Source organism: Ogataea parapolymorpha, chromosome VII, assembly GCF_000187245.1.
Source record: "Ogataea parapolymorpha DL-1 chromosome VII, whole genome shotgun sequence".
Lineage (NCBI taxonomy): Eukaryota > Fungi > Ascomycota > Pichiomycetes > Pichiales > Pichiaceae > Ogataea > Ogataea parapolymorpha.
In genome coordinates, this window is record NC_027860.1 from 786,489 (window position 1) to 809,980 (window position 23,492).

The 23,492-nt window shown below is 52.8% G+C and overlaps 16 protein-coding genes across 16 annotated transcripts; 5 read left to right on the forward strand and 11 right to left on the reverse strand.

Annotated features, from left to right (window-relative positions):
- Positions 1 to 39: 39 nt before the first annotated feature.
- On the reverse strand, positions 40 to 1,290 carry HPODL_02826 (uncharacterized protein; the record flags this gene model as incomplete). Its single annotated transcript, XM_014077148.1, has 1 exon — positions 40 to 1,290. The coding sequence occupies one exon, from the start codon at positions 1,288 to 1,290 to the stop codon at positions 40 to 42; it is 1,251 nt and encodes a 416-aa protein (XP_013932623.1).
- Positions 1,291 to 1,492: 202 nt separating this feature from the next.
- Positions 1,493 to 2,947, reverse strand: HPODL_02827 (transporter AQR1; the record flags this gene model as incomplete). Its single annotated transcript, XM_014077149.1, has 1 exon — positions 1,493 to 2,947. The coding sequence occupies one exon, from the start codon at positions 2,945 to 2,947 to the stop codon at positions 1,493 to 1,495; it is 1,455 nt and encodes a 484-aa protein (XP_013932624.1).
- A 225-nt stretch (positions 2,948 to 3,172) lies between these two features.
- On the reverse strand, positions 3,173 to 4,255 carry HPODL_02828 (uncharacterized protein; the record flags this gene model as incomplete). Its single annotated transcript, XM_014077150.1, has 1 exon — positions 3,173 to 4,255. The coding sequence occupies one exon, from the start codon at positions 4,253 to 4,255 to the stop codon at positions 3,173 to 3,175; it is 1,083 nt and encodes a 360-aa protein (XP_013932625.1).
- Positions 4,256 to 4,805: 550 nt separating this feature from the next.
- On the forward strand, positions 4,806 to 5,690 carry HPODL_02829 (C-1-tetrahydrofolate synthase, mitochondrial; the record flags this gene model as incomplete). The annotated part of the gene is made up of 1 exon (XM_014077151.1): positions 4,806 to 5,690. The coding sequence occupies one exon, from the start codon at positions 4,806 to 4,808 to the stop codon at positions 5,688 to 5,690; it is 885 nt and encodes a 294-aa protein (XP_013932626.1).
- Positions 5,691 to 5,725: 35 nt separating this feature from the next.
- Positions 5,726 to 7,255, reverse strand: HPODL_02830 (GTPase-activating protein; the record flags this gene model as incomplete). The annotated part of the gene is made up of 1 exon (XM_014077152.1): positions 5,726 to 7,255. One exon carries the CDS (start codon positions 7,253 to 7,255, stop codon positions 5,726 to 5,728), a length of 1,530 nt encoding a protein of 509 aa, XP_013932627.1.
- A 232-nt stretch (positions 7,256 to 7,487) lies between these two features.
- Positions 7,488 to 8,366, reverse strand: HPODL_02831 (m7GpppX diphosphatase; the record flags this gene model as incomplete). The annotated part of the gene is made up of 1 exon (XM_014077153.1): positions 7,488 to 8,366. The coding sequence occupies one exon, from the start codon at positions 8,364 to 8,366 to the stop codon at positions 7,488 to 7,490; it is 879 nt and encodes a 292-aa protein (XP_013932628.1).
- A 211-nt stretch (positions 8,367 to 8,577) lies between these two features.
- Positions 8,578 to 9,813, forward strand: HPODL_02832 (uncharacterized protein; the record flags this gene model as incomplete). Its single annotated transcript, XM_014077154.1, has 1 exon — positions 8,578 to 9,813. The coding sequence occupies one exon, from the start codon at positions 8,578 to 8,580 to the stop codon at positions 9,811 to 9,813; it is 1,236 nt and encodes a 411-aa protein (XP_013932629.1).
- A 3-nt stretch (positions 9,814 to 9,816) lies between these two features.
- Positions 9,817 to 10,872, reverse strand: HPODL_02833 (COP9 signalosome complex subunit 5; the record flags this gene model as incomplete). Its single annotated transcript, XM_014077155.1, has 1 exon — positions 9,817 to 10,872. The coding sequence occupies one exon, from the start codon at positions 10,870 to 10,872 to the stop codon at positions 9,817 to 9,819; it is 1,056 nt and encodes a 351-aa protein (XP_013932630.1).
- A 62-nt stretch (positions 10,873 to 10,934) lies between these two features.
- Positions 10,935 to 12,938, reverse strand: HPODL_02834 (uncharacterized protein; the record flags this gene model as incomplete). The annotated part of the gene is made up of 1 exon (XM_014077156.1): positions 10,935 to 12,938. The coding sequence occupies one exon, from the start codon at positions 12,936 to 12,938 to the stop codon at positions 10,935 to 10,937; it is 2,004 nt and encodes a 667-aa protein (XP_013932631.1).
- A 497-nt stretch (positions 12,939 to 13,435) lies between these two features.
- On the forward strand, positions 13,436 to 14,998 carry HPODL_02835 (D-lactate dehydrogenase [cytochrome] 2, mitochondrial; the record flags this gene model as incomplete). The annotated part of the gene is made up of 1 exon (XM_014077157.1): positions 13,436 to 14,998. One exon carries the CDS (start codon positions 13,436 to 13,438, stop codon positions 14,996 to 14,998), a length of 1,563 nt encoding a protein of 520 aa, XP_013932632.1.
- A 17-nt stretch (positions 14,999 to 15,015) lies between these two features.
- On the reverse strand, positions 15,016 to 15,483 carry HPODL_02836 (Conserved hypothetical membrane protein; the record flags this gene model as incomplete). The annotated part of the gene is made up of 1 exon (XM_014077158.1): positions 15,016 to 15,483. The coding sequence occupies one exon, from the start codon at positions 15,481 to 15,483 to the stop codon at positions 15,016 to 15,018; it is 468 nt and encodes a 155-aa protein (XP_013932633.1).
- Positions 15,484 to 16,255: 772 nt separating this feature from the next.
- Positions 16,256 to 17,710, forward strand: HPODL_02837 (uncharacterized protein; the record flags this gene model as incomplete). The annotated part of the gene is made up of 1 exon (XM_014077159.1): positions 16,256 to 17,710. The coding sequence occupies one exon, from the start codon at positions 16,256 to 16,258 to the stop codon at positions 17,708 to 17,710; it is 1,455 nt and encodes a 484-aa protein (XP_013932634.1).
- A 61-nt stretch (positions 17,711 to 17,771) lies between these two features.
- Positions 17,772 to 18,095, reverse strand: HPODL_02838 (uncharacterized protein; the record flags this gene model as incomplete). Its single annotated transcript, XM_014077160.1, has 1 exon — positions 17,772 to 18,095. The coding sequence occupies one exon, from the start codon at positions 18,093 to 18,095 to the stop codon at positions 17,772 to 17,774; it is 324 nt and encodes a 107-aa protein (XP_013932635.1).
- Positions 18,096 to 18,150: 55 nt separating this feature from the next.
- On the forward strand, positions 18,151 to 19,317 carry HPODL_02839 (Component of the commitment complex; the record flags this gene model as incomplete). Its single annotated transcript, XM_014077161.1, has 1 exon — positions 18,151 to 19,317. The coding sequence occupies one exon, from the start codon at positions 18,151 to 18,153 to the stop codon at positions 19,315 to 19,317; it is 1,167 nt and encodes a 388-aa protein (XP_013932636.1).
- A 63-nt stretch (positions 19,318 to 19,380) lies between these two features.
- Positions 19,381 to 20,346, reverse strand: HPODL_02840 (uncharacterized protein; the record flags this gene model as incomplete). Its single annotated transcript, XM_014077162.1, has 1 exon — positions 19,381 to 20,346. One exon carries the CDS (start codon positions 20,344 to 20,346, stop codon positions 19,381 to 19,383), a length of 966 nt encoding a protein of 321 aa, XP_013932637.1.
- Positions 20,347 to 21,159: 813 nt separating this feature from the next.
- HPODL_02841 (Cysteine--tRNA ligase) lies at positions 21,160 to 23,448 on the reverse strand (the record flags this gene model as incomplete). Its single annotated transcript, XM_014077163.1, has 1 exon — positions 21,160 to 23,448. One exon carries the CDS (start codon positions 23,446 to 23,448, stop codon positions 21,160 to 21,162), a length of 2,289 nt encoding a protein of 762 aa, XP_013932638.1.
- Positions 23,449 to 23,492: the final 44 nt, after the last annotated feature.

Here is a 23,492-nt window from a genome sequence, read left to right on the forward strand (position 1 = left end):
CACGCGAAAATAATCGAGAGAATAATCCCGCTGATAATATCACCTGTCTTGTAGCAAGCGAGCAGCGTCTGCCACTTGTAGAATGATTTCCGTCATGGCTCTGCGCTCAGATCTGCAGAACAGAAATCCGATCTGGCCGCTCAGCAATCCGGTAGCCAGCACGAGGCCTCCAAAAAAGAGGAAAAGAATCGATGCCCAGGGAGCAAGGAACGAGACAACGACAATGACGGCCAGAAATGCAATGAAGACAAACACAGAGAGCCAAAAGTGCAAAAGAAGAAGCCGGCTCTGCCACGAATTTCTGGAGGACAAATATTCTGCCACCAAATCTGTGAGTTCTTGATAAATTTGCAATCTCTCGGACTTTGGCGGCCTCGATGGGAGCATGTTTGATTTTGCAAGTACTTTGAAAGTTGCAGAGTACGCAAAATGGTCCGAGTAGGAGCCAACGCCAGGAATCTTTTCAGTAAATTGCACGGACGCATCCAGAGCACGGAGCCGAGTGTTATCTATAAGGGCGTAGTCCAGACGACACGCCTCGTCTGGGCCTCTATCTGCACGCCAGGTGTTAAGTGTCGAGTCGCAAGTGGCTCCTCCAAGTTTAATCTGATCCTCCGGCGACATTTGTCGCAATTTATCAGCATCAGTGAGACCGTGAATTTCTTCCCAGCTGTCCGTGAGGCCTGCTTCGGACTGCATGATTCTATAAGGTAACGATCCCGGTCGCGAGTTGAGATCGCCAACCAAAATAACGGCGTAACCGGCCTCGCTATACGTCTGAGCAACAGACGCGATATCCCAGGCCTGACAAGCTCTAACACAGGCGTATGCAGAGCTGCCGGTAAGTGCGTAGGGTGCATGCATGTGAGAGTTTAGGACTGCCACTGGCGAAGCGCCTTCATATAGTGGCTCCAACAACGTCACAGCAACGGACTTCCCAACGTACCAGTCACCTCTGTAAAAGGCTGCGGGTGTTCCATTGACAGGGAAACGGTACAAAAACGTCCGTTTGATTGGCACCTTCGAAAGGATTGCTAGACCAGGGCCTGTGAGAATCCCAGAGGAATATCTTCGTGTATAGGGATAAACGTCCTGACAAAGATCGACAATGGATTTCCAATCCTCGTCTGTCCAGATTTCTTGTAGGGCAACGACGTCGTAGTCGGGCTGGCTTCGAAGCTTGCGCGCAAATGCCGCAATGCGTTCATGGCGCTGCTTTGAGACGTATTTCAGACCCCATAGATTGAATGTCAGCAGTTTTATCGAGTCGCCCTGGACGTGGGTGGACATTAAATGAGAATATTATTATTTATTTATGGTAAATATTATTTTTCACGCAAATAACTCCAATTATTATTAGCCATATGTCGGAACATTATTTATGATACAACTGGCCACATTGTATGATGCCGATAGTCCGTGAACACGCAAAATGGCTGGTACAGCAGATAATACTCTATCTTGGTTTTTCCAATTGAGAAATCCCATATCATTAGTTGTCGAGCTCCCGTTTGCGTCTCTCAACATCTGCTAGAATTCTAGAGCTTCTTGCCAGAAGAGCATACACAGAGATGTTTCCGAGCATTATCAGTCCCGCCATCAGCGTGTATGTGCCGCCAAGTTTCAGGGACATGCCCATCTTGGACAGACATGCCATGAAAATGGTAGCCACGCCACAGCGTCCCAAATTATTAAGCGATGCAACAGAGCCGGATTGCCCCGGAAACATATCGATCAGCAGCGTGGGAACAGCATTCATCGGAAACATGGTCGAGAAAGTGATTAAAAATGACATGACAAGTATGATGGCCACGCTTTCTTTTTTCTGGAAGCACCAGCCAAATACCACTGATGCAGCTGCACAAACGAACGATGGAATGAGAAAATATTGCAACCTTGCCTTGATGATGTTGAGCGGCTTGGAACAATCAGATCTCAATTGTTTCTGGCGAAGGTTGTTGTAGGTGAGGTCTAAAACCTTGCCGCTAATAATGGCTCCAAGAATTGTAGCTACTCCGGGAGCAAAAAAGCAAATACCTATTTTCAGGGTCGAATACCCGTAGGACTCAGAAAGCTCTGTGGAAAGTGATGCTTGCGAAATGGTCCATGTGGCGAAAATCACAGAGCTGGGGATTAAAACCATGGCCACTTGCGGGTGTCGGACAATTAGAACTGTTCTAAGCGGATTGTATGAAGGAAGATTGATGTGCTCAAGAGTGCTTTTTGATGTATCAGATAGTCTCTTGCCAAAATAAAGCAGTATAGGAGCCCTATGATACCAGCGGTCGGGCTTGACCGACATGTTTCCGACGATGGTCCGTTTCGTTTCGGGAAGACAGATAAATGCGATAAGCAGGAGCACGCCGTCTATTATGGCACAGAAATAGAAGATGGCTCTCCAGTCCCACCCACTGTCGACCAGAGCACCGAAAAAGGGCGAGAAACCTTGGCCCACCAGGAGAAATCCGTTCACTGTTCCGTTGTAGCCACCACGGTCCCGTCTGGTGGTAAAATCGCTAACGATGGAGGAGTCGATGCTAATAAGCGGCGAGACAAAGGAGGCCAAAAGACAGCGGAATAAAATGATCATCCAGTATGCGTCCGAGACAGCAAGAGCGATGTTTATTACAAGACCGCCCAATAAACACACTAGCACCACAGGACGTCTACCCACATAATCTGTTGCAGTAGAGAAGAACACCGGCGATAGCGATTGTAGGATCAAATATGCCACGACGGTGAGATTGATCTGCTCCTCAGTGACTCCAAACTTTTTCTTCATTTCTGTCAGTGCAACCCAGTAAATAGGCATGCTCATAGCAGATGCAACGCCGATAAGAGAGAGCAGGAATGTCATGAACGATTTTTCGCGTTTGGTGAGGATTGTATGAGGCACTTCTTGCGGTCCCTGATCGGGCAAGTTATCTGTTTTGGGATCGGGCGTCATTATTGAGGCTACTGCAAAAATCTTGAACTGGTTTCCATGACGTTGGAGCCGTTATAAATACTAAGTAAAAGAAAAAAAAAACGTTTGATAAATAGTGAAAATGCGGACGTAGAAGCTAAACTCCAGAAATTTTCTACCGATTCCTTGCGGAAGTTTCCCGCACGATGTAAGAAATGCTGTAACTTTATTATCTAAATATGCTATTGTTGCGGCTGCGCACGGGTATCACTTGGGAGGGTTTCTAGGAGTGTTGATAAGGAATTTGCTTTTTGACTTATCGTCCGGCTCCGGAGGCCTGAGCGGCGGAAGCACAGACTCCTGCGGCTTTGAAGCCGGAAACTGGTATGTTTGCTGATGGTACGGCGAAGAATAATAATAAGGTGGGGGCTGTTGGCGCGACGGGTACGGCGAGCCTGGTTGCGCAAACCGCGACACACCAGCGACCCCTGGTTGGTGTGGCGGGTACGATGGCACGCCGTAAGCCGGGTCTCTGTAGACGTAGGGCGATGCAAGGGGGTTTTGTGCAGGTTGTCGCTTGTCGAGTGATATGCTGCGCGTCTTGGTGGGCGACGACGGCTGACGCTGGTGCGTGGGGGCCACAGGGTCGGAAAATTTGCGCTTGTGGGTGGACGTCGGCGACGACGTCGATGGCGCAGAGGGCGTGTCTGGGTATGTCTGCGGGTTGACAGACGGCGCGGACGAGGACGCCGCGGTATCTACAGAGGAGCCCTTCGAGGGCATGGGGCCGGCGCCCGGCCCAGACCAGTGGTGGAACTGGAATTGCTGTTGTTGCGGCAGGTTTACCCTCCACACAGATGTGGCGCCGCCCGCAGACGACGCGGCAGAAGACGCGGTGTACGATCGCCGGTGGGAGTACGCTCGCACGGGCGATTCGTCGGCACGGTGGCCCGGGGTCTGATATCCCTGTGGCGGCAGAGGATATTTGAGCACCATGTCGATGCGTTCCTTAATTTCCTCCGGGGAAAGGTTGGCATAGAGAAACGGAATCAGTTCTGGAGGGATACCTGTTTGTCGCGCCGCGTTGAGTAATTCCATCGCCATCTCCAGGTTCCTGGATTTCTGTTGCTCGAACTTGGTGCGCTCTTGTTCGATCTTGAGCTGGATCACCAAATCCAGCTGTTCCTGGGAATGTGGCCACGATTCCACTTGGAAGCCCAGCAGTTGGGACAACACCTCCTGGGACTGATTCTGAGCAGGCTGCCGTTCGGACTCGGACGTAGTGTTGAGCACTCTCCTCAACGGAGACGCCTGGCGCGGCGTAGGGTTGTCCTGGTCTTGCTGCTGCATGGCACAGGATCATAGGCACCAGAGATTTGATATACCGATTTTTTTTCGAATTTTTGATCGACTATTTTTGGCCTCTGTGATTTTCAAAGGGGTAAGATTTTGGCAGTATCTGCGCCCATTTCGCTCAATTCGGTGCAAAATGTTCACTTTTAGGGCCACGGATAACATCGCCTGCACTAGTTTTTCTTTCTTTCGCCCGAACATGGAATTTGCCTATTGTCTGGCAACAGGCTCCAGACGATCGGTCTTTCCCAAAAGGGTAATGTGATTGCTGCTGTCCACGACGTAAATGCCCAGAACAATACCATCTGAAACGGCCCACAAGACACGCGGCTGTTTTGCCCGGCCCGCACAATAGGAACATCAGTCGCTGGAACATGAGCGGGCGATTGTGCTGGCGCGCCAAACGTTTAGCTGGGCTCTGCTATCCCAAGCGCAATTATGAGGAAGCATAAATGTCACTCCTTACACCGACCACACTCCTCACACCACAAGCCAACAATTTGTTCCAAATTTATTTTCACGTGGAAAAAAATATCCTCGTATAAACATGTCCATCATTGACGGCAGAGCAATCAGCAGCGAGTTGCGTGCGTCCATTGCGGCCGAAATCAAAGAACTCAAGGCGCGGGATCCTTCGTTTGCGCCACGGCTCGTGATCATCCAGGTTGGAGACCGTCCTGACTCGTCCACCTACGTCAAGATGAAGCTCAAGTCGTGCCAGGAGGTGGGCATCGACGGGTCTTTGCAAAAACTCCCCGCTGATGTTTCGGAAGCAGATCTGCTGGCTCGCATAAACGAGCTAAACGAGGACTCGTCCGTGCACGGGATATTGGTGCAGCTCCCGCTTCCTGCTCATTTGGACGAGGAGCGGATCACCAACGCTGTGAAGCAGGAAAAGGACATAGACGGCTTTTCGGAACTCAATTTGGCGGCCATTTTCAAGAAAAACGCTGCTGCAAAATTCATTCCGTGCACACCAAAGGGAATCATGTACTTGTTGAAACACGAGCAGGTAGAGATCACAGGCAAGAACGTGGTGGTTTGCGGCAGATCGGACATTGTCGGAGGTCCACTCTCGAAGCTGCTGGAGAAGGCAGGCGGAACGGTTACAGTGATTCACTCGAAAACGAGGCCTGAGCAGCTCAAGTTCTACTGTTCGAACGCAGATATTATTGTCAGTGCTGTTGGCCGTGCCAACTTTATCACCGGCGACCTGGTCAAGCAAGGATGTGTCATTATCGACGTGGGGACGAACTACGTTCCGGACGCGACGAAGAAATCGGGCCAGAGAATGTGTGGAGACGTGGACTTTGCATCGTGCAAAGAAAAGGCCTCGAAAATCACCCCTGTCCCTGGCGGAGTCGGGCCTATGACCGTGGCGATGGTTCTGGATAACCTGTTGGAGAGTGCCAAGCGCAGCAAGAAAGTGTAAGGAAAAAATGGGGAGATTATAGGTACATCTGTATATTATGTTCTGAAATGAGCAGTGGCGTTCTCGTAGAGCGACTGCCACACAAACGCTTCGCTGAGCATCATCTCGACGTCGGCCTCTGTCCAGTCACTGGTTTTGGACGTGTCCTGGAGAAACATAATGATATCCTGGAAGTCCATTTCCAACAGCTGCTCGCTGAAACGTCGCAGAAACGCACAGCACACGTAGACATGGAACTGGTTGAATCCTGTTGGATAGCTTGACAGATAAGTGTCCCACATCCGCACAATCAGCTCCATTCGGAGCTCGCGCATCAGCATGCAGTTCATCCAGCGGAAAGAGAACTGAATGAAGTCGATTCCCTCGTGCTCGAAATGCTCAGCCAGGTACGGCTCGTCTCGTTTCACCAAATCTCGCAGTTCGGACACTTGGCGGATTATTCCCGGCTGCTCGTGGATGTAGTTGTCCTGGATGGTGTCTAGCACCTTTGTGAGACACCAGTAAGTGTCTGCTTCAATGCAGTTGATCAGCTCCTGCGGCAACTGGTTGGTGTTGAACGCCTCCATGTCAACATGGTCGCACAAATATGCAGATAAAAAAATCTGGTAGAATGGAGTGGCCAGGTCGTTAATTCCCTGCACATAGCCGCTCGCAGGGTGTCTGACTGCCCATAAATACAGGACTTTTTCAAGTGATCGCTGTGTGGACTCGAACGAGTACAGTTTGATTGTAGGATTGGTCCGCGGGATGTCGATGGAGATCTGATGCCACACGGCCTGGTCCTTCTCCGCTCGGAATAGCTGTGTCATGCTGTTGGTGTATTCTTTACGTTTTCGTCTCAAAACTGACTCCCTTGTGGCGCTGTTGACCGGGAGGTACCCGAGAAGCACCTGCCAAACGAGCGGTCGGAGCGCAGCAGGAACGCCACTCCATGTTTGCTTGCGTAACTCAGCCATATCAAACGGCTGGTTTTTCAGCGCCTTGACGATCTTGCTGTATTTGGATTGGTTACTGGTCCTTTCGAGAATGACAAAGGGGTCTTTCATGATGCGTTCGTAGTCCGAGCGAAGAAATTGTGCTGGCTGCGCTTCGGACAGTTGCTGGGTCTCAAGTGGCGGCTCCATGGACGCCGTCGACCTGTCCATCGGAGACTCCTGCAACTTGAGATCCGAGATGTCGGGGTAAAATTGCGGTTTTGGGTCCTGGGGCGAGGGTGTGGCCAGATCGTCGATGTCGTCGTTCCAGTCAGCGTCGTCGTCGATCTTGGTCGACAAATCGTACAATTTCTTCGCCTTGGACAGATTCAGACTCGGGCGCGGAGACTTGGTGGAGCCGTTCGAATGGACCGAGCGCGAATCTGGAGACGAGTTGCGTTTCTGCGTATCAGACGCACCAAGGTCCAGATGAGAGTACGAGGCTCCAATCACCTTCTGGCTGTCCACAGTCAGGTGCGAGTTGTCCATCGGCGATTTTCGTAGGCCGGTCAGCGTCCTGAGCAGCGACGGCCGGTGCTGGAGACTCTGGTAGCCCTCGGTGCCAAAGATGAAATCATTCACCTGGGACATTTCCTGTTCTGGTTAGCCGTAAATAAAATCAGAAAAAACGTACGCTTGGCTGCTGGTACCCTTTCTTTCCCATTTTCCGAGGTCCGGGCGTGCGATGGCGGCGAAAACAGTGTCTACTTGGCCAGAGGTTCCAAAGTGCTCTTCTTCCACCTCTCTGTGTTTACGCCACATGGAAAAACATAATTTGGGGATGTGGTGTACATCTTGCACCAGCACCCTCACACCTTTATATTTACATAGCAGACTGGTTGAGCCCCAGCTCCCAGAGTTTGTGCGACTCGTTGATCGCGTAGGTGAGCGTGCGTTTTTTGTAGCCCTCAGGTCCCAGAAACCGCAGTGTATCGATCACCTCCTCGAGCAGAATGGCTTTTCCGGCCAGAATCGACTCGCCCAGCCCATTGTATGCCGTGTTGACGACGTGGAGGTGGAAATGGTAGTACGACGGCTGGTAGTGCACGAAAATGCGGAGCTGGTCGCTCGCGATCCGGTAGCGGCGCGGAATCTCCGTCCTCAGCGTGTTCAGAATGCGTTCCAGGTACGGAATGTGCGTCTCGTTGAGGTCTCTGATCGACGCGATATCGTCGCGGTAGACGATGCAGCAGAGATACAGCGACTCAAGCGTCGAGCCGTCCCATTTCATGTCTGGAATAAGCACGAAATCGTCGTTCTTGACGACGACACGATCAGCCTCGGCCCCCTCATACAGGATGTTGCGAACCCATTTGATTCGGTCTCCACGCATGGTTTCTATATACGGCACCACGACGCTGCGGTACAGCTCTGGGGATTCGTGGACAATGTGCAAGACGGGCTTCTCGAACTTTCGAATGTGGGTCTCTGTGGCCGGGTAGATGAGGTTGAGCTTGGCCGCCGGGTCGCGGTCTGCAGACTGCCGCAGAGTGGTCATTGCCCAGTGGTAGACGTCATTGGAGGCTATTTCGCGAATTTGCTGGACGGGCAGATCCGGGAGTCTGGCGGTGTCGAAATGCGACTTTTCGAGCTGCAAAATGGCCTGTTGGCCGTTTATGGTGCCCAGAAGTGCAATTGTTTTGAGCTGGGAGTCGGAACTGAGCAGCCGCTCAAACTGGAACGAAGACACCAGACGGTCCATGGGTGGAAAAAAAGTTGGGTAAAATTCAAAGCGTGGCTGAGCAGGGCTAAGTCAACGGTGCAGATTAGCAAGCAAGCGTTCTAAATAAAGCACCAGCAGCTAATTGCAACGAAAGGTGCGACGATTTGAGATTGAGATTGCAAACGACGCTAGATATTTTTTTATCAGCAACAGGGTTGCCAAAAATACTTTATTTATTCAATTCTTCAGTATGGACAGACTGTTTGACAAATTCCCGCACTCCGACAAGAAAAGACAGTACGAGTTTCTGGAAACGCTTGGAGCAGGCTCGTTTGGCACTGTGCGAAGAGCAGTGGTGAAGAAAACAGGAAAGCCCGTGGCCGTCAAGATCATTCTCAAGTCTCGGCTCAAGGGCCATCTGGACGCCGTTCTGCGCGAAATCAAAGTTCTCGAGACTATCCAGCACGACCACATCGTCCGGTTGTTGGACTGGTTCGAAACAAAGCACAATTTCTACATCGTGACCCAGCTGGCTACTGGAGGCGAGTTGTTCGACAGGCTTATCAAGAAGACCTCCTTCACAGAGTCCGACGCCTGCAACATCGTTTACCAGCTGCTCACAGCCATTGATTACTTGCACAGCCACGGCATTGTCCACAGAGACATCAAGCCAGAAAACGTGCTATATCTCACGCCGGACGACCAATCGCCCGTGGTGCTTGCGGACTTTGGTGTCTCGAGACAGCTGGAAGAGGAGGCCACGGAGAAAATCACCGGCGTGGCAGGCTCGTACGGCTACATTGCTCCCGAGATCTACGCATCCGAGGGCTACGGCGAGCTGTATGGGCTGGGAAAAGGCGGCTACACCAGGTCCTGCGATATATGGTCTTTGGGTATCGTTACGTTCATTCTGATAGGTGGCTACTCGCCGATCCGGGCCGAGACGCCAGAGGAGTTCCTCGACGAGGTGCGCAGCAACAATTTCGTGGTTTTCCACCACAAGTATTGGCAGCATATTTCCGACAACGCAAAAGATTTCATTCTCAAGAGTCTGGACATCGACAACCGTCGCAGGCCTTCCGCGGCCCAGCTTTTGCAACATCCGTGGATTCTCTCGCACCTGGCCAAGCAGAAGCCCGAAAACGAGGCCAACATCATCGGAAACATCCGCGAGGGCTTCAATGCTCAAGACAAGCTGCGCAAGGCATTCCGACTTGTGCTTATCCGCAACAAGCTCCAGAAACTGCACGAGCTGCGCGAGGCGACCGACTCGAGTTTCGAGGAAGGAGAGGAGGATTTCATTTTCCATGGCAACTCGACCGACTCGCAGCTAATGGAGAACTTCGACAAGATGAACATCAAGAAACAGCAGCCTGACCCGCAGAAAATCAAGAGCGAGACACTGCAGGCCACGTTCCACAACATTGTCAAGGCAGCGCAGATCAGCAAGGACGAGATCCGCAGATACCAGGAGGAACAGGGATAGTGGCTACCTGCGGAGACGAGAGACCTCCGTCTTCAAGATGCGATCGTATTCGGTCATGGCGAGCGAGTTGAGCAGCAGGCCAATGTTTTTAGCCTGCTCCTCGGACTTGGACACTTTTTCCGATTCATAGCGATGTAGCATGGTTTCCGGGGCTCCTGTCGAGCTCGCCGAGTTTGGCGGCCCCACGCTTTTTTTCACAACAGGCTTTAGTCGACTGATTTGTTTCGAGACTTGGCTAATTTTATTTATCTCCAGCAACTGGTCCTGCTCCGGCGCCTGCACCAGATCTTTGTACCAGAATTTTGAATTTAGGCTCTCGAAAACCTGCTCGTCTTTCTCGGACTTGAAAATGCTCACGTCCAAAGAGTAATATTTGTCTGCGTGGTGGCCCAGGTCGCGTTTTGCTGACTTCGGTTGCTGCGTCTCCAGCATCGCAAGATGCTCAGGGTAGTACGTGCGAAACGCTCCGATATCCACAAACCCCTGTTTTCGCGACTTCTCCGGGTCGATCACGACAGCGACGTACGGATCCTGGAATCCCTGGTTCAGTTCCTGTGTCTTGACATCAATTCCAGATAGCCAGCAGCCAAAACCAGGGTGAGAGTGGTACCAGCCAACAATATTCTCCGACCGATTGGACTGCTTCTTCTGATGTTCTAGAAATTGCAACATAAACTCGTACGCCTCGTTGAGCGGGTTCACACGGCTCTCAGTTCCCTGCACGGGAAGAGGATAGCTGTCCAGGACAACAATGTTGCCGTCGAAGATCTTGCCCGTCATCATGCCCATGATCTCGATGGACCCGCCTGAGCGTGCATGGAGACTCATTTTCATCAGCGCCAGACTGCTGATGTGCACAGTATGGAAAAAATGCGGGTCGGTCAGCCAGGCTTTAGACTCCAATGTCTTGTTGTCTGAGCTCTGCTCGTAGAACTTGCGCACCTGGTCTTTAGGAGTCACTCCAAGGCCAATGTTGCTTTCATTGGCCGGAAGCAGCTTGTCGGTGTCTGCTTCAGCCAGCTGCGACAGCGTGACACCAACATCCACCCAATGTGCCATAAAAAATTAAATTAATAAAATAAAATAAATTTAAATGAAATCAAGGAAATTATTTATTAAATCTATAAAGCGAGGTTCTGCAGCTTCTCCCGAAGCAGCCCAACCAATTTTTCGTTTTTAAGGATTTCATCGACCTGGTGCTCTATATCCTGGTCTGCAGGAGACCTCTCGTCCATTATGACGGTGTCGAGATCCTCCGATGCTGTATCAGAGTGCATCTTGGAGAACTCATAGGACTCGGGCTCGATGCCATCCGTGCCGCGATAGACGTTCGGTCCTCTGCGGCGCATTCCATCCTCTTCCTCCTCCGATGAACTGGAGTACTCAGACGAGCTAATTGATGAGTCTGGCGAGACAGTTTTCTTGAAGATCGGTCTGAAATTGCTCCCGATGGAGATTGAAACCCGTTTCCGCTTCTTCTTCATCAGCTCAATCTCATCCACTTCGTAGAAATCGTCGGTCATCTCGTCGTACTGCCAGATCTTGAGGTCCAGCCCATATGGCTTGGGCTCTATGCAGTAAATATAGCCGTGCTGGACGTCCAGCTCCGTCAGCATCTCCTTGTTCAGGTTCATGAAATAGCAAAGTAATACCCTCGTAATCACTCTGTGCGAAATGATCAGGACGTTGTCGCGCAAACGCTCCAGCTCCACGATCATGGGCCGCAGTCTGGATATCACATCTAAGTACGACTCTCCTCCAAGCCCTGGATATCTATAAGTCAGTTTCTCCGCCATTTGCGACCTGTACTCATCCACATACTTGGTCCTGAACTCCTCTTCGGTGATGGAGTCCAGCGAGCCGCAGCCTAGGTCGTTCAGCATGCGGAACGACTTGAAATGGAAATCGCCTCCGTCCTTTTCTTGTGGGAAGTATGAGGCTGTCTGCAACGTACGCTTGAGATTGGATGTCCAGATATTGAATTCTTGCTCCAGTTGCGGTTTGGTGTGGAATGAAAACTCGTCGTTGACATATTCTTTATTAAGGTGGCGGAGCTTAAACTCTTGTCTCTTTTTGCAAATGAACTTTGGCAATGCTCTAGCAAATTGCTCGCCTCTTTTGGTTAGCTTAGAATCGCCTCCCTTTCTATTCGCCAAGTTGAACTCCGACTCGCCGTTGACGGTCAGCCAAATCTGCCGGTCAGACAAGTTGAAGTTCAAAAGGAAGAAAACGCACTGCGACGAAAGATATCCGCTGATGTTGTACGAGACAACCTTCTTTCCGGCGTTCATAATCTTGACGTACTGGATGTCGTACTTTTCGTTTTCCAGCTCTTCCTCCTCGTCGATGGTTTCGTAGACGGCTTGGTAGTTCTTGAGTCTATTGCGAAAGTCGTTCAAGGCCAGGTCTCTGTCCATGTCCTTGTAATCTGGTCCGCTCAGCTTCAGACGGATATTCTTCTCGATCAGCTCCTGGTCCGTGCAGATGCTTTCTAGAAACAGGATTTTCACGGCGCCCTCGGTGCGTTTGGTGATCGTCTCGATAATCCACGATCTGCGGGCCTTGGTTGTATTTGTAGCGTCGAAAATGCCAACGTTGCCCTGTTCAACCAGCAGGAACTGGATCAGGTCGTCGAGCGTCTCGCGTGCCCACTGTTCTCTCTGGTGGAAGGAGTCTTTGTTGGAGTGATCGAAAAAATTGGCGTCGTGGCTGGTCCTGTCGAGCGTCGGGCCTTGGACGGGGTACCCGCTGGGCTTGGCGTTTTTCTGGCGCCGCGTGTTGCCCACGTTGAAGATTTTTGTGTTGTATTGCATCCAGTTGAGATATCGCTGAAGCTTCTTAGTAATATACGATTTGCCAGTGGCTGGAAGCCCCACGCAGATGATAGCCAGCTTCAGAGCCTCGCTGCCCGTATCGCCCTTGGAGGGCAGCAAATTCAGCTGGTTCTGCTCCGATCCGTTGCTATTCACCACGTGCAAATTCATGGTCTGGCCCGGGATAGAGATGGCGGACGTCAACGCGGACGAGGACGAGGCTCTCGACATGATCATCGGCGAGTTGAGCTTGGACGATGTGAGCGAGCTTACCGCGGTGGCAGTCCCGAAGCTTGTGTCGCCGGCGTCCATCTTTTGTTTTAGCGGCAAATAAACAGGTCCAACAAGGTCGTTAAACTTTTTCTTTTCGTGGCCCCTCTTATCTTGCCCCTAAATTTTTTTTTCCACTGATACTCCGACAGGGTCACGGATTTGTGGCAAGCAAGCAGAATATGAGATTTGCAGATTTTATTGCAACGTCGCGGGGCCGATAGTCGCTGGGCTAGGTGAGATATGCACGGATCAGATCTTGCGATCGGGGTGGTGACCACTGGGGGTTTTTTATGGCCAGCCAGGTGGACTTGCTCCATTTCTCCGGGATGAGTCAAAGACAAAAGAAAGAGGTAGCCTCGAACGGAGAAATGGTGGCCATGGTGGTGATCGCGCACACCTTGCACCAGACAGTGGAGCACTGCCAAACTCCGGCTCCACTATGGCGTTGGAATATGGCATCGGCACATTATGCATTGCTTATGTCATGTGGTGATGAAAAACTCACTGACTAGTTGAAATATTTCTTCCAAAATATAATGCTGATGCTGCAGAGAGTCTCGAAAGCGCGCGTTGCTGGGCCTGTGGGCGCGCTACTGCGTTGGTCGTCCACCGTTCGCCTCACAGCAGAGTCGTATCCGCAGGTAAAGCGGCTGGACTTCGGCCAGATCACGCCGCAGACAGTCGACTTCTTCAAGTCTGTGGTTGGCGAGTCCGCCGTCGTGACCGACCAGGACGACCTTCTGTTCTACAACGAGGACCAGATGCGCAAGTACCGCGGACAGTCGTCGCTATGTGTCAAGCCCAAGACCACGCAGCAGGTGTCAGAGATCGTGAAGTACTGCCACGAGCACAAGCTGGCCCTGGTGCCCCAGGGCGGCAACACGGGGCTTGTGGGCGGGTCTGTGCCCGTTTTCGACGAGATCGTGCTGTCGCTGAGCGGGATGAACAAGATCCGCTCGTTCGACCACACGTCGGGTATTCTGAAAGCGGACGCAGGCTTAATTTTGGAAAATGCCGACAACTTTCTCGCGGAGAATGGCTACATCTTCCCGCTCGACCTGGGCGCCAAGGGTTCGTGCCACATCGGCGGCAATGTTGCGGCCAACGCTGGCGGCCTGCGGCTGCTGCGATACGGCTCTTTGCACGGCTCTGTGCTGGGTCTGGAGGTGGTGCTACCAGACGGCACCATCTACGACAGTATGAACGCCCTGCGGAAGGACAACACGGGCTACGACCTGAAACAGCTATTTATCGGCTCGGAGGGCACGCTCGGCGTCATCACAGGCGTCTCGATCCTGTGTCCAGCACGGCCCAAAGCCGTCAACATTGCATTTCTCGGACTGGAGTCATACGAGGCTGTGCAGAACACTTTCAAAAGAGCCAGGTCGGAGCTGTGCGAGGTTTTGTCTGCGTTTGAGTTCATGGACAGACAGTCGCAGTGGCAGGCCAAGCGGTTCCTCAAGACGTCGCATCCGCTCGCCCAGGATGACCCAGACGTCGACGTGCCAGAGTATCCGTTCTATGTGTTGATTGAGACGTCTGGCTCGTGCAAAGAGCACGACGACGCCAAGCTGGAGACGTTTTTGGAGTCGATCATGGAGGACGGCACGGTCGCAGACGGCGTGGTGTCACAGGACGAGTCGCAGCTCAAAACTCTTTGGACCTGGAGAGAAGGTATCAGTGAAGCTAGTAATATGGACGGCGGAGTGTACAAGTACGACGTTTCGCTGCCTCTGCCGGTGATGTACGACCTGATCGAGGTTTTGCGGGCGAGACTGGACGAGCACGGGCTGCGCTCGATCAGCGACGCGTCGAAGCCAGTCGTCGACGTTGTCGGCTACGGCCACATTGGCGACGGCAACGTCCATGTGAACGTTATTGTGAGAGAGTACAATAAAACGGTGGAAAAATGTCTGGAGCCGTACGTTTACCAGTGGATCAGCGACCACCACGGGTCGATTTCCGCGGAGCACGGTCTGGGCTTCCAGAAGAAAAACTACATCGGCTACTCCAAGTCGGAGGTGGAAATTGCGTTGATGAAAGATATCAAAAGCAAGTTTGATCCGCAGGGAATCATGAACCCATACAAGTACTTATAGAAACAGAAAAATTGAACCTAATTCTTATCGTCGTCGGGATTCGCAACTTTGAGCACTTTTTTGTAGTAGTCGGCCGCGTCGGCGAGCGAGCCGTCGCTCAGGCGTCTGCGGCCGAGCATTATTCGCCCAGACCCAGACCCGTTGTCGGAAGAGTAGAGGTCGTCTTCGGCAGAGGCAAACGGATCGCGGTTTGACTTGAGCGCCTCCTCGTACGCGAGATCGTCCACGGCCGTGTCGTCGCCGCTGTCGCGGCGTCTTCTGAAAATCAAGAAGAAAATTCCGCCGATCAGGATCGACGCCCCGACAGCGCCGCCCACGGCTCCTCCGATGATGGCTCCCTTGTTTGACGATTTGGAGCCCGAGCGCGAGCTCGAGTCTGCGGATGCGGATGCAGACGACAAGCTTGTGGATTGCGTGATATACACCACCGTGGTCTGTTTCGAGCCCTCCTCGCTCACCGTCGACGTGAGCACCGTGGCGGTCATGGTTGGAGACGTGGACGAGCTCGAGCTTTGGGAGCTCGTTGTGGGTGTTTGTGTTGAGGATGTGGATTCCTGTGTGGAGCTGGAGGAGCTGGTTGAATGTGTTGTTTGTGCGGTGTTCGACGACGACGACGACGGGACGGACGACGACGACGAGGCTGAGGACGACGTGCTGGACGACACGCGGGACGAGCTGGTGCTCGATGACGAGCCCGAGCTCGACGAGTTCTCGTACACGTCGTTGTCGCTCAGCCCGTACACCGTGTAGGCGTCGCTACCTCCGCACTTCTCAGATGGATACCCAACACAAGAGGTGTCACAGCTATTTGAGGAGTCGGACGACGACGGCTCTTCATCGCCGCAATAGCACTCATTTCCGTTTGTCAGGGCGATGTATTTGTAGGCGGAGCACTCTGACGAGCAATGGGAGCTCGACTGCCAGGTGTAGGTGCCCTTGGACACATAAGAGGAAGGGATGTCGGAAAAGCAACCGATGCTGGACAAGGCCGAAGTCGCGGGTATCAAAGCGAAAATAAATAGGTTTGTCTTCATGGTGTAACGAAAGTCCGGGGTCGCGCTTGCGCGATAGATCAAAAACGAAAGAATCCGGCGATGTGTTTAAGGTGAAGAAGCTTGTTGTTTTAGAAAAGTTTTTAAAGGAGTGAAAAAGGAATGGGGGGTTGGCGGCGCGCGACCGCGTCGGGTGCCGTCGATCGACGGTCAGGAAAAAAAAAACACTCAAAAAAAAAAGCCAATTATCCTATTCTTTCTGTTGATGCATACCACCGTCCCGCCTCTCGAAAAGGCCATATACGATGAGTTGACCGCCATCCGGCAACGTCTGTCGCTAATCAAGCGCGACCACAAGACATATATGAATTCCAAGAGCATAGGAGAAATATATGACCAGGTCCTGAGCAAAGTCAAAGAGCTGCGGGCAATTCGGCCCACAGAAGGGGCCGCCGAAGGCGAGTACCCCAACAAGGTGGACATCCTGGTGGACGAGATTTTCCAATTGCTGAGTCTGTGCTTTGTCACGTGCGGATTGAAGAACACGGCGCCTGCTACGTATGCTTCGCTGTCCACTGTGCAACGATTGCTTGAGCACCTGAACGAAAACGAGATCTTCACGCACCAGGATCTGGACCCGATCAGAGACCGGCTGGACGAGATTGCCAAGATTATCAACTCGGACGAAACCACGTCTTCGGAAGAGCTCAGTCTGCTGAAGAGCAAGCTAGAGCAGTCTTATAGGGAGTATAGAGTTCTGGAGGACAAAATCAACAAGCTGCCCAAAAATGTGCAGAAAATCATGGACAGACTGATCACGCTCAAGTACCGCATACTGGAGGTGATCACGAGCGACGACGCCGCCAACAGAGACGACCTCAAGGTGTTTTCCAATCAGCTGGAACAGATCCAGCTCGCGTGCGAGCTCGAGTTCTCCAAAGAGGATCATCCTAAGGGTGAGGGAGTGTTAAAGGGGCTCATTGATGACTGTCACTATCTCATCCAGGACATGAAGATCGGCGAGGACATGGTGAGTCCAGAGCTCGCCGACATTTATAACCAGCTAGAAAAACTCAAGTCGACGCTTGAAAACCTGCTTGTCACCAGAAGATGGGTCCTTCGAACAACAGACATCTTCAATTACCAGCGAACGCTCAACCAGATCGACAAACTGCGTGTGGACGGCTACTTCGGCAAGAAAGAGCTGCGCGGCCAGGCTGTGCTGCTGTACCTACTCAGACGGTGCTATGCCATAATATACAAGCTTTTGGAGAGCTCTGAGCCTGTCAGCGAGAGTCTGCAGCCGCTGCACAACCAGCTGACGACGGTGCGGCGGTGTCTTTTGGATTTGAAACGGATGGGAGGGATTTCGTCGATCCGCGAGCTGTATCCGTACCAGATGAAGCTGGCGTCCGTGGACAACATGCGAGAGGACGGGAAGTTTATGATTGACGGACAAATACCCGAGGGCCAGGGGACGTTGAACGCGCTGCTGGCGGAATGTTTCGACATAGTGCACGAGCTCAAGATCGAGTTTTACGAGAAAGACGAGAACGAGAGAAAGGACGACGAGACGAAATTCCAGGCCAACGTGATAGGCACCAAGGCACAGGAGACGAATTACGACTACAACATCATGGAACCAGATTCCAATGAGGAGGACAATTTGGCAGTATTCAATGAGAGTATAGGCGAAAGCGAGACGGACGGCGATTTATAACGAGATCTGTGAATAAATAAATAAAATAAATATTTAGAGTATTTGGCTTCCCCTCACCAGCCTAGAATTTGTGAGTGAGGATCGGCTTGTCTTCTCCGTCGGCGAGTCCGAGCGTCTTTGGCGTAAGAAAGTCCCGTCTCTTCAGGTATGGCGCACCGACCTCGTCTCTATCCAGGTCCTCGCGCTCGTTGAGGTGTTGCTCCACAATGAACATCTTGTACGTCTCCAGACGGTGTTTGCGACACTCGATGTAGTCCTGTCGCAGCGGCAGGCATTCCGTTCTGTCGGCAGTGGTGGAGCTGGTCATACACTCCAATGCACTTTGGAAAAGACCAAAACACTTGTTTGGCCCGCCGTGTCTAGACACTTGCTGAAGAGGAGCCATGGGAAATAATAATTTAATTTAATATATATAAAAAAATTATTTTAATTATTTTTTAATGTTTTCTGGGGAACCACAAAGAGTCGCAAGACTGGACGGGTTCGAAGTCCCAACGCTACTAAATGTGTCCCTGACACCAGAACAGCTCGAGGCCGTGCAGGTTATGGTGCGGATCGAGGAAATCAACCGGATGATCCAGACAGATTCTTTTGTTCCTCCCACAAGAACAAGGTCCCCGTCTCCGCCACCGGTGTACGATGCGAGCGGGAAAAGAACCAACACGCGTGAACAGCGCTACAGAAGACGGTTTGAGACCGAAAGAGGCCGCTTGATAGAAAACGCGCTGCGAAACATCCCCGACTACCGGCCTCCTCCAGATTATCGCAGACAGACCAAGACAAGTGACAAATTGTACATTCCGGCCCGTGAGCACCCCGAAATCAACTTTATCGGGCTGTTGATGGGGCCCAGAGGCCACACGTTGAAGAAGATCCAGGAAAAAAGCGGCGCAAAGATCGGGATCAGAGGCAAAGGGTCTGTGAAAGAAGGTAAAAACACGGCCCTTATACGACCGGACCAAAACAATCTAGACGACGACTTGCACTGCCTCATCACGGCCGACTCGGAAGAGAAGATCCAGAAGGCCATGAAGCTGTGCAGCGAGATCATCCAGGGCGCGATCAGCGCTCCCGAGGGCCAGAACGAGCACAAACGGGACCAGCTCAAGCAGCTTGCCATTCTGAACGGAACACTGCGGGCTTCGGACGAGAAACTGTGTCTGAACTGCGGCGAGAAGGGCCACAAGAGGTACGAGTGTCCAAATCTCGGGAAACAAAATTTTGCTCAGTCGTTGGTGTGTTCGCGCTGCGGCAACATTGGCCATCTGGCACGCGACTGTAAGGCGGACCTGGAGGAGACGGCAAGACACGGCAGAGACCTTGAGATGATGATGCGCGATCTGGAAGGAGAGGCCGATGGGTACGCTCAGTCAGAGATGACACAGATCGAGTGGTCTAATGCTGCGCCGGAGGCTGTCTCCACTGCTGATGCCCCAGCTGTTTCGTCCTCCCCGCCAGCCATTGCCGCTCCGCCCGGGATGAAGCTGGGCACCACGCCGATGTTTGCTCCGCCGCCGCCAAAGATGAGTCCGCCGCCCAAAATGGCGCCTCCACCCATGCCCAAACATCTCAAGCTACCAATTACGAAAAAAGCCGATACGGACTGATACGTTTCCATGTGAATTCCGACACTAATTGAGTCATGCTTCATAATCATTAAGGTATCTATGTTACACATAAGCGCACTCCAAATGTTTCTTCGAGCAGCTCAGACAGTCGGATGACGGTTTGTCTTCGAGCTTGATACATTTGATTTTCTTGAACCTGCAAGTGTTGCAGGAAGTTTTCTTGGGGTGCTTGCCGTACGAGCCCATCACGATCGGTAGCGACACTTCGTCTTTGGGCTCGTCCTTTTCGGGCGTCTGGTGCATGCGTTCGGACTTGTTGAATTTAATGATGTCGTTTCTGGTGAATCCTTTGGAAAAACAGCACGCGAGCTTTTTCGAGCTGCACGCGGAGCACGGTTTGAATTTGAGGTACCTGAACCGGCTCAGCTTGGTGTTGAAGCGCTGGTTCTGGTACTGCGACGTGTCGATCTCGAAATATTGGTACCCGTGCTCGTCTTCGTACAGGAACTTGCAGCTGGCGATTTCGGAGCCGGTAGGGGCCGCTGCGGACCTCTTTTTCGGCAGCTCGGCTAGCACAAAGATCTCGGAGTCGCACTTGATTTTGCGCGCGCGGCAGCAGTCACACGAAGGGCCGGACCGTTGCCTTTTGGACGCTGCGGAAGGCGACGCCAGCTTGATGGAGGTGAGCTCGGGCGTGGGTCTTTGTTGAGGCGTTGTTTGAATGACCAGATTGGAAATCTCCAGTTTGGGCGAGGTGTGCGTCGTTTTCGGAGCTAAGACATAATTAGGCGTTGCGGTGGGATTTTCGCTGTGGACGCTGTGCATTGCTGCTGTCTGGAGCAGGAGGTCGAACTTGGAGTAAGGCTTTGGCGGGTGGTTAGGCGCCAGCATTTTTGGTGCCTGTGGCTCGGGCTTTGGCAGAGAGAGTTTGGGCAGCGTGGGAAGGCTGATGCGAGGCACGCTGGGCAGCGGCGCATTGTAGGTGGGGATGTTATCGTTGAGCGATAGCGAGTAGTTGGAAAGGTCCGTGATGGGGACTCTGGACTTGACGTAGTTTTGAATAGACATGGAATTTGAGATTTGGGGGAAAATATGCCCGATTTATAGTACCATGCAATAACCTCTTGGGTAGTCTCCACGGAAAATGCACCCATTAATGTTGGAGGGACATATCATGGGGTGCGGGACTGTGAGGGGGGAACTCCGATGTCCGTAAGTCCGGACCGTGTATGAGTTTCCGGTTCGGGAACAAGACGCCCCGCGGTTGAGCCACGGGGGGAATGATGGGGTACCTGGACGCGACGAACACGGCTCAGGCTGTAATCACATGTCGGGCTAGATACGCACATGACCCTGTTTTGGTGGTGGTCCGATGCGTTTGATTGGCCCCATGCGTACCGCGCGCTGCTCCGTAACGCGGGCTGTTAAAAGGGAATCATCACGCGGACATTTTGGACCCGGGTTTCTACGGGGCCAACCCGTGAAAACGGGGTGCAGAAGTTTCAGCTCGGAGCCCAGTCCGACGGAGTGTAAGTCTCCGTGAGTGTGCGTACCCACACCGGACCAACACCGCTGGAGTGCGTAACCTCTACAAAGGTTGCTAAATAAGCGTCATAGGTCGCTTTCCCTGGAATACCACCCTCAGGGTTACTGCATGTATTACACACCCCCAGTCAATAATCGCACCACTTGCTTGGTGATTCATGAGTCATGTGCACCGAGCCACCTCAAAATGACGTACTGTCCACCACGGTCTCGCGATACTTTGTTCCTTCTCCCCGCGATTTAGTGGCGCCGGAGTAGATTGCGAAATGTAGCCGTTTTTTGCCAAAATCGGAATCTCACAGATTTAAACAATAGCTTACTGCATATAGCATCTATCTACCTATGGGCCTCGAACAGCCGACGCTGTTGCTCCTGCTGTTTTGCCAGCTTCTTCCTGGCGCTCTTGGTCACCTCTTCCCCGCTCACAAGTTTCACAGGCAGTCCGTTCTCGTCCCATTCAGAGTATATTTTTTTGTACTCCTCGGTCTTGAACATCTCTGCCGGGTTGATCTTCGCCTTGGCCAGCATCTCCCTCTCCTTCTCCTCCTTCAGCCGCAGCTGCTCCAACCGCCGTCTCTCCTTTTCCAGCTGCTGTTGCTCTTTCTCCTCCTGCTGTCTTAGCAGCTCCTGTTTTTCGCTCTCGTTCAAAAACTTGATCAGGGCTCCTTGACCCGCACGGTCGTCCAGAGAAACATTCAGCTGGAGCAACTCCTTGTCTCTGAGCGTGTCGGTGGCGTCCAAAAACACTTTGTAGTCTGCCTTTGCGATCGCCGAGCTGCGCACCAGGTCCCGGAAATTCGACAACACCTTCAGATATGGCATCAGCGCCTCTTCCAAGTTGCCCGAGCTCGTATCAGCCTGCTCGTCCTCCCAGCCAAGGCCGTCCTTTCTTGTGTCGAAACCAAGCACACGCAGGATCCTCGTGATGTAAAGAGCACTCTGGACGAGCGGCTCGACGCGCAGATCTGCTCCCACAGCGCCGATGTAGGTGTTGGCACTGTTGACGAGCTCCAGCAGAGCGCGCAGCGCCTGCGGCGTGGACAGGTTGTCACAGAACGCGGCGTGCACGTTCTTCTTGCACTGCGCGAGTTCTGCAACGAGCCGTTTCTCCAGCTGCCCGTACTTCTTCGAGATCACCTCGCCCGCGCGCAGACGGTGGTCGGTGTCGGCCTTGATTGCGCGCACGTTCTTGAAGAACTTGCTGAGCGACGACTCCGTCGACCGCACCTCATTCAACAAACTCTCCTTGAAGTCCAGCGCATTGTTCCACTGCACCAGCGCAAAACACAGCCGCAGCTGCCGCGCAGAGTACCGGCCCAGCGCCTCCTCGATGGTGATAAAGTTTTTCAGCGACTTGGACATTTTCTGGCCCTCAATGTGCAGATGTCCCGTGTGCAGGAAGTAGTTGACCCACTGCTTGCAGTCGTAATGGGCCTCGCTCTGCGCCAGCTCGTTGTCGTGGTGCGGGAACGCAAGGTCGATGCCGCCCGAGTGGATGTCGAGCTTGTCACCAACAAAGTCGGCCGCCATGACCGAGCACTCGATGTGCCAACCGGGACGGCCAGGCCCCCATGGCGATGGCCAAGACGGCTCGCCCGCCTTGGACGCCTTCCACAGCGCAAAGTCGGACGCATTCAGCTTACCTTGCGCCGCCGACAGCGACCCTTCGCCGTCCTCGAGCAGCTCCAGGTTGCCCTTCGACCACGGCTGTAGCTTGGCGTATTCATGCGCCGGGTCCTTGTCAAACTTGGCCACGTTGAAATATACAGACCCGTCGCTCGTCGCGTACGCATAGCCCTTGTCGATGATCTGCTGCACAAACGCCACGATCTCAGGCACGTACTCCGACACGCGCGTGACGATCGTCGGCGGCAGCACGTTCAGCGCAGCCATGTCCTCGTCGTACTTGTGCTCCCAGAACGACGAGCACGCCTTGAAGATCTCTGGGTCTGTAACCGTGTGGCCGAGCTCCTTGTCGAGCTCGGGCACGATCACGTCTTTGGTTTGCTCCAAAAACAGCGTCAGGTCGGTCTCGCGGGCAATCGCCTCGCTCGCCGCCACACACGCCTTCACATGCATAGGCAGCTTGGGTTTCTGCAGACCGAGAGCTGCCAGGTCGAGCGAGCGCGCCCACTCGTCGAAGGGCACGGTACCTTCGTATTCGGGCAAGTTTTTCGCCAGATACGCCGCCAGCGCGCGCTGCGCCGTCTCGCGCAACTGGGAGTCCACAGCGCTGTGTTTGCGGGCAAACTCGCCAAACAGATGCTCCTGTCTGGCCTTGATGATGATCTTGTCGTCAATGTCGGTCACATTCTGCACAAACTTGACGTTGTAGCCAAAATAGTCCTGCAAAATGCGGCGATTAATATCAATTGTCACGTAGTTCCGGGCATGGCCCATGTGCGACGAGTTGTACACGGTCGGCCCACAGCTGTACCAGGTGACTTCATCGCTGGAGCTGGGCACGAACGGCACCTTCGACCGCGTGAGCGTATTGTAGAGCACCAGGGGCGCGTCCGGTAATTTTTCTGGCTGCACCCACGTCGTCATGAACAGTTTGGACAGGGCAAAAGAAGAGTGTGTGTGAAGCTTTGTTCTTGCCGCAGAAAATGCCCAAATTTTCATGGTTTTTTTTTTTCCACACCCGCTTATGTAAGTACCTCCCCTTT